At 41.2% G+C, this 20,436-nt stretch overlaps 1 protein-coding gene across 1 annotated transcript in view; it reads left to right on the forward strand.

Annotated features, from left to right (window-relative positions):
* The first annotated feature begins 3,876 nt into the window (after positions 1-3,876).
* Positions 3,877-20,436, forward strand: part of PM20D1 (peptidase M20 domain containing 1) — a 49,428-nt gene continuing 32,868 nt past the window's right edge. Inside the window, exons 1-2 of the mRNA XM_027871332.1 lie at positions 3,877-4,177; positions 17,954-18,040. Coding sequence (XP_027727133.1) covers positions 3,952-4,177; positions 17,954-18,040 — 313 coding nt within the window. The 5' untranslated portion in view covers positions 3,877-3,951. The remainder of the gene's footprint in view (positions 4,178-17,953; positions 18,041-20,436) is intronic.

Genomic DNA, 20,436 nt, shown 5'->3' on the forward strand with positions numbered 1-20,436 from the left:
TAACCCTTCAGAGGCCGGATTTGAACTCAGGTCCTTCTGAATCCAGGGCTGGTGTTCTATCCACTGCGCCACCCAACTTCCCCCTGAGAAGTACTAAATCTTTAAAAAAAAGAAAAAAAATCACCTTGTGGCTATTCTGGCTGTTAGGGAGAAGCTTCTTCTAACTCAACAATTGTCCTGGAATAACAGGATCGTGTGAGAAGCCTATCTTTCCTGAGCTAAGCATCGCTTTTATGTCAGGATGAAGCATTGTAGAAAGACTCAGAGGGAGCAGAACCCGCAAAAAGACAGAGAGAAACAAATTTCCAGCCCAAGACAACCTGGATGGTTGATCAGAAGGGTATATTGTGCCGGGCGGGGAGAGGAGCGCAGTTCGACATGGGCACACAGGCTGCAATGAACCTGGAGCAGGCCTCAGAAGACTGAATTGTGGGCAGCTGTGGCAGTCTCCAGACCTCTCAAGCCACGAACACCAAAGACAACTTAGAAGGTCAGTGGGAAAAGTCTGTTTCTACAGTGAGAGAGAAGCTTGGTCTCAGCCCCAGTTCCCAAGCGCAGCCCTGGGGCAGCGGCTACTTCCTGAGCTTCCAGCCCACAGACTGAGGGGGAATCCAGTGGCTGATCAGAGGGGGATTGCAGGGATCTCTTTGCCAGTGCTGAGGCAGGAATCTCTTGCTTTGCCTGTGCTTGGATCTGGGTCACAGTTCTGAGTGGAGGTCCTGGGGCGAGGAGGAGCACTGGCGTGGTGAGCTTGTGGTGGTGGTGGAGAGAGAATCCTCCTCACAGTTCCAAAACAGAAAAGAGTGCTTGTGGTCACTCATAGACCAGAGCACAGGCCAGGAAAGGAGTAAACACCTCACCCCTTATCATACCACCTTGGAAGAACTGAAAATTTACAGGTCCCTAGAAGTATCTCTGAAAGCATCAGTACACACCCCGAAGCTTGGGACGGTACATTCTCCACATTGGAAGCAGACCTCTACCTTAATAAAGAGTTTATTATAACTCAAATAATTGGCTGGAATCATGAGCACACCTCGCAAGAAGTGTCAGACCATAGAATGTTTTTTTTGGTAACAAAGAGGATCAAAACATACAACTAGAAGAAGACAACAAAGTCAAAGCTCCTACATCCAAAGCCTCCAAGAAAAATATGAATCAGCCCTAGGCCTCGGAAGAGCTCAAAAAGGATTTTGAGCAACAAGTAAGAGAAGTAGAGGAAAAACTGGGAAGAGAAATGAGAGTAATGCAAGAAAATCATGAAAAACAAATCAACAGCTTCCTAAAGGAGACCCAAAAAAATACTGAAGAAAATAACACCTTAAAAAATAGCCTAACCCAAATGGCAGAAGAGGTCCAAAAGCCAATGAGGAGGAAAATGCCCTAAAAAGCAAAATTGGTCAAATGGAAAAGGAAGTCCAAAAGCTTACTGAAGAAAGTATTTCCTTAAAAATTAGAATGAAGAAATTAGAGGCTAGTGACTTTATGAGAAATCAAGACACTGTAAAACAAATCCAAAAGAATGAAAAATTAGAAAACAATGTGAAATATCTCATTGGAAAAACAACTGACCTGGAAAACAGATCCAGGAGAGATCATTTAAAAATTATTTGACTATCTGAAAACCATGATAAAAAAAAAAGAGCCTAGACATCATCTTTCAAGAAATTATCAAGGAAAACTGCCCTGATTATATTAGAACCAGAGGGCAAAACAGAAATGGAAAGAAACCACCGATCTCCTCCTGAACGAGATCCCCAAAGGAAAACTCCTAGGAATATTGTAGCAAAATGACAGAGTTCCTAGGTCAAGGAGAAAATATTACAAGCAGCCAGCAAGAAACAATTCAAGTATTATGGAAACACAATCAGGATAACACAAGATTTAGCAGCTTCTATATTAAGGGACTGCAGGGCATGGAATATAATATTCCGGAGAGCAAAGGAGATAGGATTACAGCCAAGAATCACCTACCCAGCAAAACTGAGTATAATCCTTCAGAGAAAAAATGGTCATTCAGTGAAATAGAGGACTTTCAAGCATTCTTGATGAAAAGACCAGAGCTGAATAGAAAATTTGACTTTCAAATACAAGACTCAAGTGGAACATGAAGAGGTAAATAGGAAAGAGAAATCATAAGAGGCTTTTTAAGGTTGAACTGTTTACATTCCTGCATGGAAAGATGATATTTATAACTCATAAGACCTTTGTCAGTATTAGGGTAGTTGGAGGAAAAAAATTACATGTATATATATAGATATAGATATAGACATAGATATAGACATAAATAGATAAATAGAGGGCACAGGGTGAGTTGAAGATGAAGGGGTGATATCTGGAGAATAAAATGAAGGGGTGAGAGAGGATTATACAGGGAGAAGGAGAAAGGGAGAGGTAGAATGGGGTAAATTATCTCACAAAAAACAGAGAAGAAAAAGGCTCCTACAGTGGAGGGGAAATGGGAAGGTCAGAGGGAATGAGTGAATCTTATTCTTATAAGATTTGACTTAAGGAGAGAACAACATACACACTCAATTGGGTATGGAAATCTGTCTTATCCTACAGGAAAATAGTGGGGAAAGGGGACAAGAGAGCAGGGGAATAATAGAGAGGAGGGCAGATTGGGAAAGGGGGTAATCAGAAGCAAACACTTCTGAGGAGGGACAGGGTCAAGAAAAAGAATAGAATAAACGGGGGAGGACAGGATAGGATTAAAGGAAATAGAGTTAGTTTTTCACAACATGACTACTATGGAAGTGTTTTGCATAACTGTGAGAAATGAAAGAGTTAAGTTTCCACATAAGTAGATAAGAAATCAGCACAGACAGGCTAACTTCTCCATTCAAGGGGGGAAGTGATAACACAATTCTAGACACATAATGTATGTTAGGGGTGGGGCATATAAAGAAGATTGTAACCCAGAAGGATTAGGACCAATCCTGATCCAGAAGGGAAGAGTTAGGCAATTACTAACTATAAAGCTTGCCCTGGCTTCTTTTACCATGTGCATTTTCTCTCCTTCCAAGGAAGTGCACCCACTTCTCAGGAGAATCGAAATGGCGCACTTCAACCTCTTTAATAAAAAGTCTTTGAGACACCAGTCTTCAAAACTGAGTCTGGGGTCATCTTTATAACAATAATTGCACATGTATAACCTATATTGAGTTGCTTGCCTTTTCAATGAGGGTGGGGAGGGAGGGAGGAAGGGAGAAAATTTGGAACCCAAAGTTTTAAAAACACATGTTTAAAAAAAATGTTTTCACATGCAACTGGGAGATAAGAAATACAAGAAATGGGGTACAGAAATCTATCTTGCCCTACAGGAAAATTGAAGGGGAAGGGGATAAGAGAAGGGGAGGGACAGATAGAAGTGAGGGTAGACTAGGGGAAGGGATATTCAGAATGCATGCCATCTTGGGGTGGAAGGAGGGGCAAGATGGGGTGAAAATTTGGAACTCAAAATCTTGTGGAAGTAAATGTTGAAAACTAAAAATAAATAAATTATATTAAAAAAAGAAAAAAAAACTCTAAGGCAAGGTATCACATTGCCTGAGACACAAGTATATGAACCCTGAAATTTATTTAAAAAAAGAGAGAGAGAGAAAGACACCGAGGACGATTCCTTATCTCTGTTTAATGTCTCGAAGTGGAATAGAAGCCCAGTAGCAGGTTAGCACAAGCGGAAACTCAAGCTTGCACACACTATACCCTTCACCTCTATACTACATCTGTCCTTCCCTGGGGAGGAACATTACAATTCCCGAAAGCCTTTCAAACCTGGGGTCATGTCGGAGGTGTCGTAATTGGCTGCCCCGATACTCCTCCCTCTCTGCCATTGGTCAGAGTCAGTAGAAGGGACGGAGCCAGGGTAGTTCGAGACGGGTAGACTTCAGCGTCTGGACGCTGGAGTCCAGACTTCAGCAAGCAGTTGGGTGCTGAAACAGCGTGGGGATGGACCATCGGGGTGCGGCTGTTAAGGAGGGCCTGTCTGTGGGCGTCCGGGCGCTGGCGATGGGGGTGATGGGGACAGTGCTAGCCCTAGTGGCAGTGCTGCTGCTCCGGGCCGCCACTTTCCCAGGTCCGGAAGAGCTGCAACGCTGGGGGCGCCCAGGAGCATCCAGGATCCCTGCCCAGTTCAGCGAAGCAGAACTAACGGCAATGAAAGAAGCGTTGAAAGGTGACCTCCCCTCATCTGCCAAGACCAGGGGTGCCCCCAGTTTTATGACTCGAGATTTCTTGGCCCTGCTACCTGTAGACAGATCCCAGCCCCCTTCTCTGGCCCCAATCTACTTCCCTTGGGTCTCCAGCTGTTTCTCACCAACTCCCTGGAAATCTTCCTTATCCCCCACCCTCCACCCTCTGGGCATCCTATTTGCCCCTCTTCTCTGAAAGTAGTAGTAGTGTTAGTATTAAGAATAGAATTTACAAGCATTAATCACTTGCTTTGTGCAAAAGCACTTTATTAAACTTTAGAGGTATTAAAATGAATAACTGATCCATTCTATGTCCTCAAGGATCTCCCAGTCTGCTGTAGGGAAGGGAGGAGAAAGGAATGGGGGGGAGAGAAAATGGATATAACCTATGCACAAATAATTATTATACAAACAGTGTGGTAGTGGCAAGGAAAAGATCCAAAAACCTTGAAAAGTTAATAATTCTTTGATCTCCACAAGACAGAAGCAACCCTTTCATCCTTGTATGTCTCTACCCACTTTGACTTCTAGTCTCCTAGTCATTTTCTAGCTTGTACATATTTGTATACCTATCTCACACTCTCTACCAATTATAATCTTCTTAAGGGCAGAGATTGTTCATTTTCATTGCTGTGTGGCTAGTCCTTGTCTTGCTTTGTGTCATTAATAATCTACATTTGTGTATTTTTTTTTAAAGACTCAAAATTGGACCTCAGTTCAAATCTGGCCTCAGACTCTTACTAGCTTTGTGATCACAGGCAAGTCGCTAACCCAGATTGCTTCCTCCCTCCCCCAAAAGACTCAGAATTGTTATTTGATTTTTTTTCCCTACCAACTGTGTATGGAAATTGGCCCAAATATCTGGTTATCATTTATCCCTATTTTGTACAAAAAGGGTAGGTAATTTGCTCAGGGCCACATAAAACCAAACTTGAACCCCCTTCTCATCTTGGGACTCTTTTTACAATGCCACTCACTAAACTCTAGTTTCTTCTGATGCCCAGGCATCTCCTTGTATCAGTGAAATAAGACGCCCCAGCCAAAGGATTTCTGGTTCCTTTTTGACTAGCTCTTCCCTACTGGACTGCAACGTCCATATTGCTCTCTCAGCTTTAGCTCCACACTCCTCCCCCCAGTGCCTGGCCATTCTGTCTCCTGTCACTACCCCCCTTCCCCCAGGTATCATCTTAAATATCACCTTTTGTTATTAAGGAACTGGGCAGGAATCTGGGATGCCCCTTGTCCACAGCCCCTTCTTTCTTTCCGAAGATGTCAGACTCCCATAGTATGGCATGGCATGGCATGACTCTCCTAGGTAAATAAAAGTTCTGAAGCTAGTTGGGGTAAGAAAGGAATGATGTCAGTGGGGAAGAGGAAGTAGTGTTTGCCTTACACAATCACCACATCCTCTTCTCTTGGAAAGGGTCTCAGACTGCTGTAACCACTAGAAACTAGCTAATAAGGAGCATATTTGGCAGGGAGAAGCATACAATACTTAGAAAATCCCAGTCACCCTGTTCCATAGGGAAGTTACTATCTGGGCCCCTAACCATGCTCTCAAAATCTCAAATCTCAAAGTTGGATGAGACCTCAAAGACCACCTAGTTCAATGCATATTTCAACAAAAAACAATTCTACCAACATAACCAGCCAGTGGCTCTCTAGTCGTTACAGAAAGATCTTAATCTGGAAGGAATCTGCTACCTCCCAAGCAGCCCATTCCATCTTTGCATAGCTCTAATTGTTAGGAAGTTTTATTTGAAGCCTAAATTTGTCTTTTGTCAACTTCCACCCATTGCTTCTAGTTTTGTCCTTCATTTTGCCTTCACAGAGTTCCTTAGCTCTGGAATCATAAGGAGATGTGTGGTCCTAGAACCATTCAACTTAATTCTAAAAAAGGCATTGAAGTTGAAAAAAAATGAATGCCCTTGGGTAGAACTAAGTCTGTAATGAATCTCAGCATCCTTCTACTCTAGTGCAAGATTTGCAGAGAGAGAAAGGACAACCCTAGGATTGTATCTGCTATAGAATTCAGTTAGAATTCTGGAATTCTGTATTTTTTATTAACCAAGGAAAGCAAAGTTCTCCAGGCTCTCCCAAAAAGATTAAACCAGACTGTGGCAGGAAAATTTCAAAAAATGTTTCAAAAAATCATTAACCAGGAATAGCTGAGCTGGGCACAGAAATAGCATACATTTCTATAATGCTTTAAAGGTGTATCAAGTAGATTACTTTCAACAATCCTGGGAGGCAAATAGTACGGATATTACTATTCTTATTTTATAATGAGGAAACTAGGTCTCAGAGAACCAAAGTAATTTGGATAGGGTCACAGCTAATATCGGAGCTTGAATTTGATTTCAAGTCTCAACACAAAGACTAGTGTGTTTTTTACTTTAGGTTAGGCAGCTTGGTATAGTGGTAAGTACACTGATTCAGGAGCCAAAAGACCTGTTCAAATACCACCTCTGACACTTACTGGTTATATGACATTGCGTAAGTTACTTAACCTCCCTGACCTCAGTTTCCTCATCTGTAAAATGAGAGTAGGACTAACTGGTCTCCAAGAATCAGCTCTGGATCTGTGGTCCACTATGTTGTTGATATTGGTCAGTCCTTTTTCAGTTGTGTCTGACTCTTTGTGACCCTATTTGGAGTTTTCTTGACAAAGATATTGGAGTGGTTTGCCATTTCCTTCTCCAACTCATTTTACAAATAAGGAAACAGGCAAATAGGGGATAAGTGACTTACCCAGGATCACACAGCTAGTAAGGGTCTGAGGCCAAATTTGAACTCAAGAAGATGAGTCTTCTTGACTCCAGGCCTGGCACTCTATCCATTGCTCTATGTATCTATCCATCTATGTACCCATCTATCTATCTATCCGTGTAGTGATCTATATAATATCACTATTTTGTGTGTGTATGTACTTATACATATATGTGTGTATATATGTATGCATACACACAGAGATGTGGTGTGACACATTGCTAATGTTAATGAAAGACACTTGCTTGGCATGGACAACTGGCAATTTTTGGTTTACCAGGTAGTCTAGTGGGTCCTGGGCTGTTTAATTTGGATGCCAAATTAAGAATAAAGTAGGAAAAATAAGGTTAGCTCTTCCTCCTCAGGTGAGTGGGGTGTGAGGGTGCAGTGGATAGGATATGAGAAAAGCGTAGGCAGAAGGATCATTCCTATGATGGCTGGATGGCCATTTGCGGAATATGTGGTAGAAGTGATCTTTGCTAAAATATGGGTTGAATGAGGTGGCCTTTGAGGTCCCTTCCAACTTTGAGATTTAAGATTTTTTGAGAGGGGCCATTTAATTAAGTGATTGCTTCTCTGCAGAAACTACTTCCTTGGAAGATGGAATGCTCCATACTTGTCTGGGCAGCCTCCCTGTCAAATAGCCCATCTGCCAGATACACCTTTTAATTCTGTGCAACCAGACTTTGTGAGAACTTGGTAGATAGTCTGGGTTGGGGTTGAGGGATGAACTGATAACAAAGGGTGAGGGTCTAAGATCATGGGCCTGCCTTTTGAAGTCTTCCCTGACAAAGCTTAATAAAATGAAATCATTTTGTAATGACAATAATCCAGCCTTTCAGTTTATGGATTACACTGAGAAGGGAAACTAGATAGGGGAAGAGGAGGGACCTGATTGATTTGGACTTTGGATTTTTCTATTATCCTCAGTCTCAAGAATGAACCAACAAAAACAATGAGGGAGCTAGGTGTTAAAGTAAGTAGAATGGGCACTAGCTACTTATGCTTCCTAGGCAAGGTCTGAAAATCGAAGTGGTGGGGACTTGGAAAATTGTACCAGAAACTTTAAATCTTCATTGGTGTTGAAACACATGCTGTTGGACTTATCAGAAAATAAATATTGTATGATGGTCAGTGAATTTTATGAAATTAAGAAAATACTTATCTATAAAAAGTCACATTATAAAGTATACTAATTCGCACACCCTTTGACCCAGCAATACCACTACTAGGTCTATACTCCAGGGATAGAGAAAAAAGAAAAAGGACCTTTATGTACAAAAATATTTGTAACAGTTCTTTTGTGGTGGCAAAGAATTGGAAACTGAGGGGATGCCCATCAATTGGAGAATGGTAAATGAGTTATAGTATATGAATGTGATGTTATATGATTATATATGTATAATTGTTGAGGTTTAGAGGTTTAGGGGTGCTAGGACCCCAAAATCATGGGTCCTGTTCGAATGAATTCGACCCAAGCCTTCTTTCAGCCAAAGACAATGTTTACTAAAGATCCACCATGCTGGCCAGACTCTTAAGCAATCTGAACATTTTGTGAGCTGTTGGCTAGATTATAAGAATCTGAGCTTTGGCTAGACTTTAAGAATCTCAGCCATTGACTAGATTTTAAGACTAGATACATCTTAATGGAGTCAAAATGGATCTTACATACAGAAAGACTGTGGGAGGGATCCAGGAGTAGCCAAGTAATCTGGGGTGGCTGGAGGAGGGGTCTAAGGAGGATCTGGGAAAATAGAGTCTAGATAAGATTAAGGGTGGGAAGTGGCCAGGGGCAATTAGGAGGTAACAGAACAGAATTGGGAGATTGGACATAGCAACAATGAAAGGCCAGTTGAATGGATTACAGTCTCAGGCAAATGCCAGAGATTTGGGAAAAGTCCAAGTATTTTCTTTTTGGGGTCCAGATCCCAAACACATGGTCTTTTCCTTTTAGGGATTCAGATCCCATCCCCATCATGTTAACTATAATATTTCTTGCTTTAATTGGTGGGAGAGGAGGTTGAGGGAGGGTGAGAATGTGGAACTAAAAATAAAAATTAAATTTATTTTTTAATTTTATTTTTTTGTTACATTTTAAGTTCCAAATTGTTTCCCTCCCTACTTCCCTTCCTAGAAGCCACCATTTGTCACAGATATGTATACACACACACACACACACAACTATGCATACTTCTGTTTATCAGTTCTTTCTCTGGAGGTGAATAGCATCTTCATAGGTCTTTTGTAGTTGATTTGAGTATTTATAATAGTCAGAATAATCTAGTCATTCATAATTGCTCCTCAAACCGAGAGAAATGATAATTAATAACCAATGATTTGGGAAGATCCAGAATTTCCCCTTTTTTTAAAGCCCTCATTTCAAGGCTCAATCTCAGTCAGTTCAAGGACATTGCTGATAATGAGATTGAATTAACTTTCTCCTCTATCTTGTTTGGATAAATTCTTTGATTAGATTGCCCCAGGCTGCACAATTTAGAACTAAATGACATAATCAAAGTTACATCTCCCACCTTTCATTAGAATATTACCCAGAAATTATGTCTCTCCAACTTTTATGTCATAGAACAATACTGCTGTCACAATATACAATGTTCTTTTGGTTCCATTCATTTCATACTGCACTGTTTCATGTAAATCTTTCCATGTTTTTCTAAAATCAATCAAGCACAGTAGTATTCCATCACAATCATATACCACAACCACAACTTGTTTACCCATTCCCCAATTGATTAAAAATTAAATTTTAAAAAAGGATGCCAGTTCTCAAGAATATATGACCAACAAGTTAGAGTCATGGGTATGGATCAAGGACTATAAAATTTTAGTCCAGCGTCTCAAAAGAAAAGAATTATTCTCCTGATGATAGATGTAGTTCTGGCTGAATCCACCCCCACCCCCCCATTAAACTAATGGTAGACCAAGGTTCTTTTCATTACACCAATTGATCTTTTAGTATTATCCCCATTTAAAGGGAATCTCTTCACTTCTTAAATTCATGTGATGGCTTTTCAGAATACTTAGAAAGCCAAACCTGATTGAAATTAATTAATTTCTCCTCCTTCTCTGATCCCTAAAGAGGACAGAGGAGTAGAGGCTGGAGAGGGCTGTAAGTTAACAGGGCTTGACTTTGTGCAACACCAAATTAAGCTTTGCTCTGCCCCCTTCTCTAGGACTCAGCAAAGGACTAAAAGATCCTGCCAACACAAGCACATTTGGGGCAGTTTCATACCCAACCCTTGATCTGAGCAGAGATACACGTCAGCTAGCCACCATGACTGCATATGAAACTTGAATGTAATTATTAAGCAATTGCCTGGGGAGGTAGGACAGGGTAGTGTAGTGTAAAGAACACTGAACTTGGAGTGAGAAAACCTGGGTTTATATACCATCTCTGCCATTTACTACTTTCTTCGTGGCTTTGGGCAAGTTGTTTCTGTGCCTCAGAAAACCAGTTTGGGCTAGACAGCCTCTCAAGTCTCTTTCAACTTATAATTTATGATTCTTTGATTCTGAGCAGAAGGAAGTAAAGCACTAGACCAGAATCAAGTATAAGAATTCTGGATCTTTTTTATGCCCCTGATACACCGTGATTTAAAACAGGTCACAAGGGCCTCAGTTATCCCATTTCTGAAGTAGTCTGGAGGTTTGACCAGAATGTAATACCAGAAAGTAAGAAGCCAATAGCAAAATGTTTAATTATAAATATTCACAACCTATAACCCTTTTATGAAGTGCCAACTTGACTAAATTAGAAGAAAAAAAACAAACAAACCTGGCCATTGACCTGCAAATGACCATACCCCTAGGCAACTCTTGAAAGATGGAACCTTTCCAGTGGGATAGGAAGGGGAGTATGATCACCCATCAGGAAACGCCCCATCCAGAAGTTCAAGAGTTTATTGGTTCAAGACAGTCCAAGACACAGTTGAGTGTACAGAGAAATGTACTGTCCTCTCAGACACAAAACCAAAGTCACAGTGACTCAAGAAGGAAGCAGTTTCAAGGAGCATGACCCCTGACAACAGAGAAAATAGTTGGATAATTGGCCATGGGTACAAGGTAGAATATCCCTAGCAGATGAGAACTGACTTGTGCAAAGGAACATAGCTGAGTGACCTGCCCAACAAAAACAAAGTACCCAGGAAGAATAATATGAAGATTCCCACAAGAAGAGAAAAGACATTAGGGCCCTGCAGAACCAGAGGCCTGAGCTATCTTGACCACACATGTTCTTACATGTGTACTTTACTACCATTGTTACCCAAGTCTTTGTGTCTTGTCCAATGAATGCTTATGTATATTTGAAGGACTGCATCTCATATTTAGAGAAGAATGTTGTACAGCTACGATTCTTACTAAACCATCTTAGTAAATGCCTTCGCTTTGAGGTAATTGTATCTACTAGCAGATTATGAAAGGGAAGCTCCCAGACAGGTGCTCATGAACCTTATAGTGATAGCAGCCCAGTTGCATATAAGATACTCCTTGGAACTTGTGAGAGTAGCCACACACACCTCTCCTTGGGACACCAACATTTAAAAGCAAAGGAGAGATCCAGATAAAATTATATAAGAAAAAAAAGAAGAAAAAGCTCATTTTCAGTTAGTGAGATCAAGGAATATATGATATGGGGGATAGCATTTAAGCTGGACCTTGATGGAAGGGAAAGCAGGAAGGGAACAAGCATTTATTATGTGTCAGGCACTATGATAAGCATTTTACAAGTATTTCATTTGATTTGAAGAAAAAGAAGGATTTCAATAGTTAGAGGGAGACAAAGAAGGAATGGGTTCTAGGTATGGAGAGCAGCTTTTGAGAATGCACAGAGGGCAGCTAGGTGGCACAGCGGATAGAGCACCAGCCCTGGAGTCAGGAGAACCTGAATTCAAATCCCTGCCTCAGACACATAACACTTAACTAGCTGTGTGACCCTGGGCAAGTCACTTAATCCCAATTGCCTCGAGCTAAAAAAAAAAAAGAATGCACAGAGGACACAAAGAAGAGAGTTAGACCAGAATCTAGTCTAGATTATGGAATACATGAAAAGGAGTAGCATGAAATAAGATTGAGAAGGTATATTGGAACTAGATTGTAGGGATCCTTGAAAGGACTGGATTTTGAGACTCAAGACTCAAGTTCAAATGCTGCCTCTGCTGCTTACTACTTGTGTGACTTTAACCTCTCTGTGCATCTGTGTCCTCATCTGTAAAATGTGGATAATACCATCTGCACCACCTATGTCATAGGGATGTTATGAGACTTAAATAAGATAGCAGATGTAAAGCGTTTTGTTAACCATGAAGTGCTTCAGAAAAGTCAGCTGATGCTGGGATTACAAAGCACTATAGAAGTGGAAACAATTTTTAGTAACCACTATATCCAGTTCCCAATGTATTGTTCTGCTACACACTGCTAGTACTGCTGTTAAGCTGCCTAGCAGATCAGAAGTGTTCAGTTGATACTTAATGGCACATTAACTGGTTGAAAAGTGATAGAGGTAAAGAGTCGCTTACAGGCTTTAGAGCTAACTGGAAAGAACAGTTAAGGTCACATAATACAATTTCCCTGATTTCATAGGTGAAAAAACTGTAGCTCAGACAAGGGAATTGACTTCCCCCTGCAACACAAATAGTGGCAAAGCTGAGTGACACAAAATTTGTTGCCCTTTCCACTATACTAACATCTGCTGAAGTTGAGAAATCTTGAGTGGAGTGAGGAACTGGAGTTGAAGGAGCCCCTATCATAGAGCTTTATGGCTGGATCAGTGAATTAGGAGGACAAATTATCCCCCGTATGTATGGGAGTTGGAAATAAATAGTATTTGGGAGCTTAAGGATGGGGGAAAGAGTTTAGAATAAAGAGAGAGTGGTTATCATAGCTATAGAAATCTTTAAAATCCATTCTTTTGTATTCAGTAAGGTGTTTGCTGTAGCCAAAATTCTTGTCATAATTATTGAGTTGGCCCTAAAGATAGGAATAAATGCAAAGTTCTACACTTGGTTAAAAAAAATTAATTTCAAAAGTACGGAAGGAGGGATGTGTGGCTAAACAACAGTTCCTGGGGGCTTTGATGGTTTATATTCTTTACCAGCTCAATATGAGCCAATGGTGTTACTATGGAAGCCAAGAAAGTGATTGTCATCCTAAGCTGCGTTAAGAGAAGCAGTGTCTAGAATCAAGAGTACTCTACTGTATTCTGCCATGGTCAGACCCCATATGGAATACTCTACTACTTTGTCAGGTCTGTGCTTTAGGAAAATCACTTTGACAGTTAGGTGGAAGATGGATTAGAGGTGGGAGAGACTTGAGGCAGGGAGACCAGTGGGGTACTACTGCAATATTTCAGGCTTAAGGTGATGACAGACTGTATCAGGGAGGTTGCAGTATCAGAGAAAAGAAGAAGGCAGATATAGGAGATATGTTAGTAAGGTAGAAATGACAGGACTTAGCCACTGATTAGATATGGAGAAGGAGAGAATGAAGGATTCAGGATGTCACCCATGTTGACATACTTGGGTGACTGAGAGAATACTAATATCCTAGATGGGAACAAGAAAGTTAGGAAGAAGATAAGGTTTTGGGGGAAAGATGATGAGTTCAATTTTAGATATGTTGAGTTTCAGATGGCTATAGGACATCCAGTTTGAGATATCTAATAGTTGGAGATGCAAGTCTGGACTTAAGGAGAGAAGTTAGGGCTGGACCAGTAGATTCAAGATTCATCAGCATAAAGATGATAATTGAGTCCATGGGAGCTGATGAGATCACCAAGTGAAATAATATAAAGGGAGAAGAGAAGAGGGATCAGAACATAACCCTGTGGGACACCCACAGTTAGTGAGCCATGACCTAGCTAAAGATCCTGCAAAGGAGACTGGGTAATGGTCAGGCAGGTAGTAGGAGAACCAGGAGAGAGCCAGGGACCAAAAACCTAGAGAGAAGAGAGTATCAAGGAGAAGAGGGTGATCGATGGCACCTAAGGCTGCAGAGAGGGATGAAAATCGAGAAAAGGCCATTGAAAATGTTGAGGTTTAAGGGTGCTGGGACCCCAAAATAGCAACACACGGGTCCTGCCCAAATGAATTCGATCCTAGCCTTCTTTCGGCCAAAGACAAGGTTTATTAAATCATTGATCAAGGGTTGGTGAGATTTTAAGAATCCGCCATATTGGCCAGACTCTTAAGGAATCTGAACATTTGTATCACTGATGCAAGCTGGCCAGATTGAATCTGAGCACCTTAGCCAGATTTTAAGAATCTGAGCACCTTAATGGAGGCCAAGATGATCTTATATATAGAAAGACCATGGGAGGGATCTAGGAGTAGCCAAGTAGTCTGGGGTGACTGGGAGGTAACAGAGAAGGACAGGGAACACCAGGGACCTGGACCACTTGGCCAAGGGAGACTGGGGTGTAGATGGGATCTAGGAGTGGAGGTCTAGGGTAGGGCCAGGTGCAGACAATGAAAGGCTTCTTGACTGGGATGGGTAGATGCCTTAGGCGAACACCAGAGACTTGACCATGTGGGAAAGTTCAAGGAAGTTCTGGGGGGGGATTTCCAGGGCCCTTACCGGCCAGATCTGGCTGTTAAGAAATCATTAGTAACTTTGGAGAGAGCAGTTTTGATTGAACAATGAGACTGAAGCCAGACTGTAGTGAGTTAAAGAGAATGAGAGGAAATTAAGTGGAGGCACCTATTGCAGCTTTCTCAAGGAGTTTAGCCAGAAGAGAGAAGTTCTAGGAGATGTTAGCTAATGGAAATAAACAGATCAAGAGAAGCGTTCATTGGAGAGGCAAGGACATGTTTGTAAGCAGCAAGGAAGCAGTCAGTAGACAAGGAGAAATCAAATATAAGTGAAAGGGTGGAAATGATGAAGGACAGGATCAGCTAGAGAAGATGGAATAGAATGGGAACATTAGTGCCTGTAGAGGATTTGTCTTGGTAAGGAGAGGGGCCTCTTCGTGTGAGACAGGAGTGAAGGAGGAAATGGTGGCAGAAGGCTTCTGAGTGACATGAGATGAGGAACAGGGTTGAAGGAGCTCTCTTTCAATGGCCTAAATTTTTTTCAGTGAAATATGAGGTTAGGTTCTCAGCTGGGAGGGTAGGGAGAGAGAGAGGCATGGGCAGTTCCAGAAGGGATGAAAAGGTTTGGAAGAGCTGCTTTGGAGAATGGGAGAGTGAGCTCATCAGGGATTGCCTTGCTTCAATGAGGGCCTCGTTGAGATTATGTATTATAAATTTGTAGTGAGCCCAGTCAGCATGGTTTCATGATTACACATAGCCAAGAATGCCTTCTGTTGTGCGGAAGAATATTGAAAACCTCTATTTTAGCAAGACTGAAAAGGTTTTAAAAATATTAATTCTGATCTAAAATCTTTTCCGGATTTGCCTTACTTGGAAAGGTGAATGACAAAGATAAAAAGACTTTTTCATAAGGGAATAGATTAAGTGTGGACACTGTAATTTGTCTTATTTAGGCTCTTACCTTCCCCAATACTTGAAGCAGACTCACCCTAGGAAATTCTCTATTCCATTCAAAGGGAAAGGGATTCCAGCCCCTTTGCTGTTCCTCAAACAAGACACTATCTCCTCACTCCAAGCATTTTCACTGACTAGTATCTAGCCTGGAATGTTCTCCCTTCTCACCTCTACCTCCCAACTTCCTTGGCTTCCTTCAAGACCCAGCTGAACTCCCACCTTCTAAAGGAAGCCTTTTCTGATCCTCTTTCATTCTAGTTCCTTCTGTTTATTATTTCCAATATATCCTGTACATAGCTTGTTTGTACATACTTGTTTAAATGTTGTTTTCTCCATTAGATTGTGAACTCCTTGAAAGTAAAGACTTGTCTTTTAACTTTTTTGTATCCCCATCACTTGCCATAATAACCTAGCATATAGTAGGCATTTAATGAATGTTTATTGGCTGACATATCAGTCAAATGTTTATTATTCATAAAAAAATTCTGAATAGGTATTTTTGATGAGGTTTAGGGGTTCTGGGACCCCAAAATCACAACGTGTGGGTCCTGCCCAAAAGATTTCGACCCAAGCCTTCTTTCAGCCAGAGACAAAGTTTATTAGAACATCCGTCATATTGGGCAGACTCTTAAGGAATCTGCACATTATTAATAAGCTATTGGCTAGATTTTGAGAATCTAAGCCTTTGGCTAAATTATAAGAATCTGAGCAATGGCTAAACTATAAGAATCCGAGGATCTTAATGCAGACAAGATGGACCTTATATACAGAAAGACCATGAGAGGGATCTGGGAATGGCCAAGTAGTCTATTAGGTGATAGGACTCCGGGACCTCGACCACGTGGCCAAGGGAGAATGGAACCTAGCTGGCATTAAAGGTGGGAAGTGGAGGTGGGGAGGAGGGGGGCCATAGGGAGGTAAGACAATGGAGGGCCAGGCTAGGTTGAGGGTAACAGAGATTGGGCAGAGCCACAATGAAAGGCCAGTTGATGGGATTATAGCCTCAGCCTATACAACTCAAGCAAGAGATTTGGCCTTGTGGGAAAGTCCAGGGCTTTTTCTTTCTGGAGTCCACATCCTGTCCTCATCACTTTGGTCTAAAGGGTGGAGTCCCTTTTAATCCTTGAAGGGACTGATCCCTGGAATAGGATCCTGACTTTTGTTATTCAATTATTCTGGAATGTTAACCCATTAACAATTGCAAGTTCTTCTCTTCCTTCTTCTCTTCCTCTTCCTCCTCCTTCTAGATTTCTTTACCTCAAGTCATCTTGGGGTAGAGACATGTTGGACAGTACTGAGGGAAAGGGAGTGCTGCATCAGTTTAGACATCTCTCTCTCCAAACTAGAAATGCTTGGATATTAATGTTAAATTAAACAAAATTGTTTCTGGTCAACTTGTGCCTAAAACAAAGAGTAGGGTATTAATTTTTTTTTTCCTTCAGCTACGGATTGGGCTATGTGGCCGTGGGAGTCCCTTCTAATTCTGTGGTTGAGTGGGCCAGTGGGTATTTAGATCTATGTTGATCTCATAGTCAGTGCCCAAGGTTCATTAGCTCCCCAGTCTTCTATTTCATAGGATCACAGAGTCAGAGAGCTGGAACCAGGATGGACCTTAAGATCATTAGTCCAACCTCGTCATATTACAGAAGAGATCAGTGAGGCCTGTTATAAAGATGACCCTGGACTCAGTTCTGAAGACTAGTGTCTCAAAGACTTTTTATTAAAGAGGTTGAAGTCAGTCCTTTGGATTCTCCTGAGAAGCAGGCACACCTCCTTTGAAGGGGAGAGTGTGTGAGGAAAGCAAGCTTTATAGTTAGTAATTGCCTAACTCTTCCTTCTGGATCAGGATTGGTCCTAATCCTTCTGGGTTACAAAGCTCCTTATATGCCCCACCCTAAACATACATTATGTGCCTAGAATTGTGTTGTCACCCCCCCCCCCCCCCCCACGGAGAAGTTAGCCTGTCTGTGCTGATTTCTTATGTACTTATGTGGAAACTTCACTCTTTCATTTCTCACAGTCCCAATGACTTGAAGTGATTTGCCCAGGGTTTCACAGCTTGTAAATGTCAGAACCAGAATTTGAACCCAGGTCCTCAGACTTCAAATCTAGCCACCTTTCTACTACATCACACTGTACTCCACTCTTAACATCTGGTACAGAGTTCTTTGTATCACTCAGGAAGTTGGGGACAAGAATAGAATGACTGATCATGAACCTGAAAGTATGTTCACAGACCCTCTACTAGGTGTTTCTACAGAAGAAACTGCATGGTCTAATGGAAGGTGTGTTCAATTTAAAATCAGAAGATACTGGCTTGGAATCCTGGCTCTGACACTAGAGAACTCTTAAATCACTTCCAATCTCCAGGCCCCATTTTCCTCAACTTTGAGATAAAGGAACTGGACAAAAATCGCTGAAAATAAATCTTTCCACTTGAAATCCTATTAGTGAATTTTAACCTGTGATTTTTGTTCTTCCAACTCCCAACAGAAGCAATTCGGATACCCACAGTGGCTTTCAGCTCTGAGAACATCAACACCACAGCCCTGACTGAGTTTGGGGAACACCTTCGGAAAGGTAACAGAATGAACAGCTCCAGATGTGGAAGTGATAGGAACAGGGCCACTGCTCTTAAGACTCTGCCCCTTTTCAGAGCTGATTGCCCAAGGTCCCTGGTCCAGGATGGATCATGACCTTTGACTCTTGACTAGCCCAGAAGAGTGCATTTTCTTTGGGTAAATTTTTACCTTGGAGATAGAGAGAGGCTGGGTTGGTGGGAATTACTCCTGTTCATCATGGGGGGAGGTGAGAAAGATCAGAAGTTGGTCCTTTTGGTCTTTGAAGGATTATCACATGTTTGGAGTTTTTCTCCATTCTTTGCCCCAGTTCTGCTTGTCAGGAAGCCAACTAGAACAACCTAAAGACATAACCCAAAGGCATTTCTTAACAGTGAGTTGTGTCACCATTTCCTTTGAGGTATACCTCATGCTAAGGGTGAACACTCTCTTCTTCTCCAGATTTACAAGACCAATTGATGGGACTAGTCCCCTGCACTGCCCCTAATGACGAAGAGTTTCCTGTTTCTAGTCTAGGTGCAAAGGTTGGGGGGAGAATCAGGAAAAGAAAGAGAAGTCCTGTTTTCTTCCTCTTTGGAAGATCAAGGAAGACTAGAAGGCCAAATGCAGGAATTCCTTTTGTTTGACTATGCACATCTATTGGAAGGGATTTGTTTTTTTTTTTTTCTTCTTTCTTTTTTTTTTATTCGAGGGAAGAGAGAGAAAATAAACTGAAAAATAAAATGAGTAGGGAATAAAAAAGAAGAGAATAAAGAAAAAGACCAGCAGGCCAGTAATTCAAGGGAACCACAGCAGTGAGTGGATCCCATGTCTCATTTGTAGACGATTGTGAACAAGAGTTGCACAAAATGGGTGGGGATAGATGGATTGTAATAGACACTATCGGAGAGAGTACTTATAACATTGAAATCATGGAGCCACTGGAGTTCCTATATGACCTAGTTTACAAAAAGCATCGTTTGAGATGTCTATATCCTAGAGAACTGCCTTTGAGCTCAGGAAAAGATCCTGAGACAACACTTTGAACTCCTTGGATTTGTATATATTAAGGTCAAACCTGTTTCCAAAGGTTCTGGATACAGTCGTTGGTACTCTTATTTATTTGTCATCTACAAGTCAGTCAACAAGTATTTATTAAGGTCCTACTATGTTCCAGTCATTGTGCCTATAGCACTCTACCAGTTAGTTGCCCATGATACATCAGGTAGTGTGGTGTGGTAGAAAGAACATGGAATCTAGAGTCAGAGGGCCTAAGTTTGAATCTCTGACCACCCCTCACTGAACCTCAGTTTCCTCATCTGTAAATTAGGGTGTTAGACTAGACAATCTTCAAGGTCCTTTACAAATGTAAAATCCTACAGCTTTATGTTTAAATAATAATAAGTTGATCCCATCAAATGTAGAAATTTAATAGGAGAGTTCTGACAGGCATTCTTTATCAGAAACATTGTTATGCAATTAAAAAGGAGAAGATGTAAAGTAATAGAGGGTGCTAGCAGGTTGAAAAATGAACTTGGAGATGTATGATACATGTAACTCTTCAGAATGTATTGGAGCCTATGTGTGAATCTGGTATATTTAGATGATCTCAAAAGAAGAATGGAAGGTTGGGGAGAGGGGGAAAAAGAGACAAAAAACATTGGGGGAAATTAGCTCACATAAATAGGGCTTAAAAGGAAGAATTTATTCAAAAGAGGCAGCAATGCAGGGAGGAGGAGTTGAGCAACATTTGAACCTCACACTCGTCTAAACTGGTTCAAAGAGGGAGAATACACATACATAGAACTCAGTACAGAAATTCAGCTTACCCAACAGGAAAGAGGTTCCAAAAAAGGGAGAGAGGGCTAGAACAACAGGGAGGGTAGATTAGGAGAGACAGTGATCAGGTGCAAAACAGACTCTTAAAAGGTGGTCAGAATAAGAGAAGAGTTGAGAGAGAGACAGAGAGAGAGAGGATATGTTTAATAAAATAGGGTGGAGGGAAATTCACAGTTAGCAAACTCATGTACAAAATGGAAGATGATATCAAAATGGATAAGAAACCAGAATCCGATATAATATTGTTTACAAGAAATACACTTGAAACAGAAAGACACATAGAGTTAAAATAAGGAGCTATAGCAGAATCTGTTAGGCTTCAGGTGATGAAGTGAAAGTAGGCAGGGGTAATCTCAGACAAAACAAAAGCAAAAACAGACCTAATTAAAAGAGACAAACAAGCAAACCACATTTTATTAAAAGGTACCATAGGAATGAATTAATATTAATACTGAACATACATGCACCAAATAGCATAATATCTAAATTCTTAAAGGGAAAGTTAAATGACTTACAGGAAGAAATAGTAAAATTATAATAGTGGGGGAGGGGAGCCTCAATTTACCCCTATCAGATTTA

This window comes from Vombatus ursinus, unplaced genomic scaffold (assembly GCF_900497805.2).
Source record: "Vombatus ursinus unplaced genomic scaffold, bare-nosed wombat genome assembly UNPS02014798.1, whole genome shotgun sequence".
NCBI lineage: Eukaryota > Metazoa > Chordata > Mammalia > Diprotodontia > Vombatidae > Vombatus > Vombatus ursinus.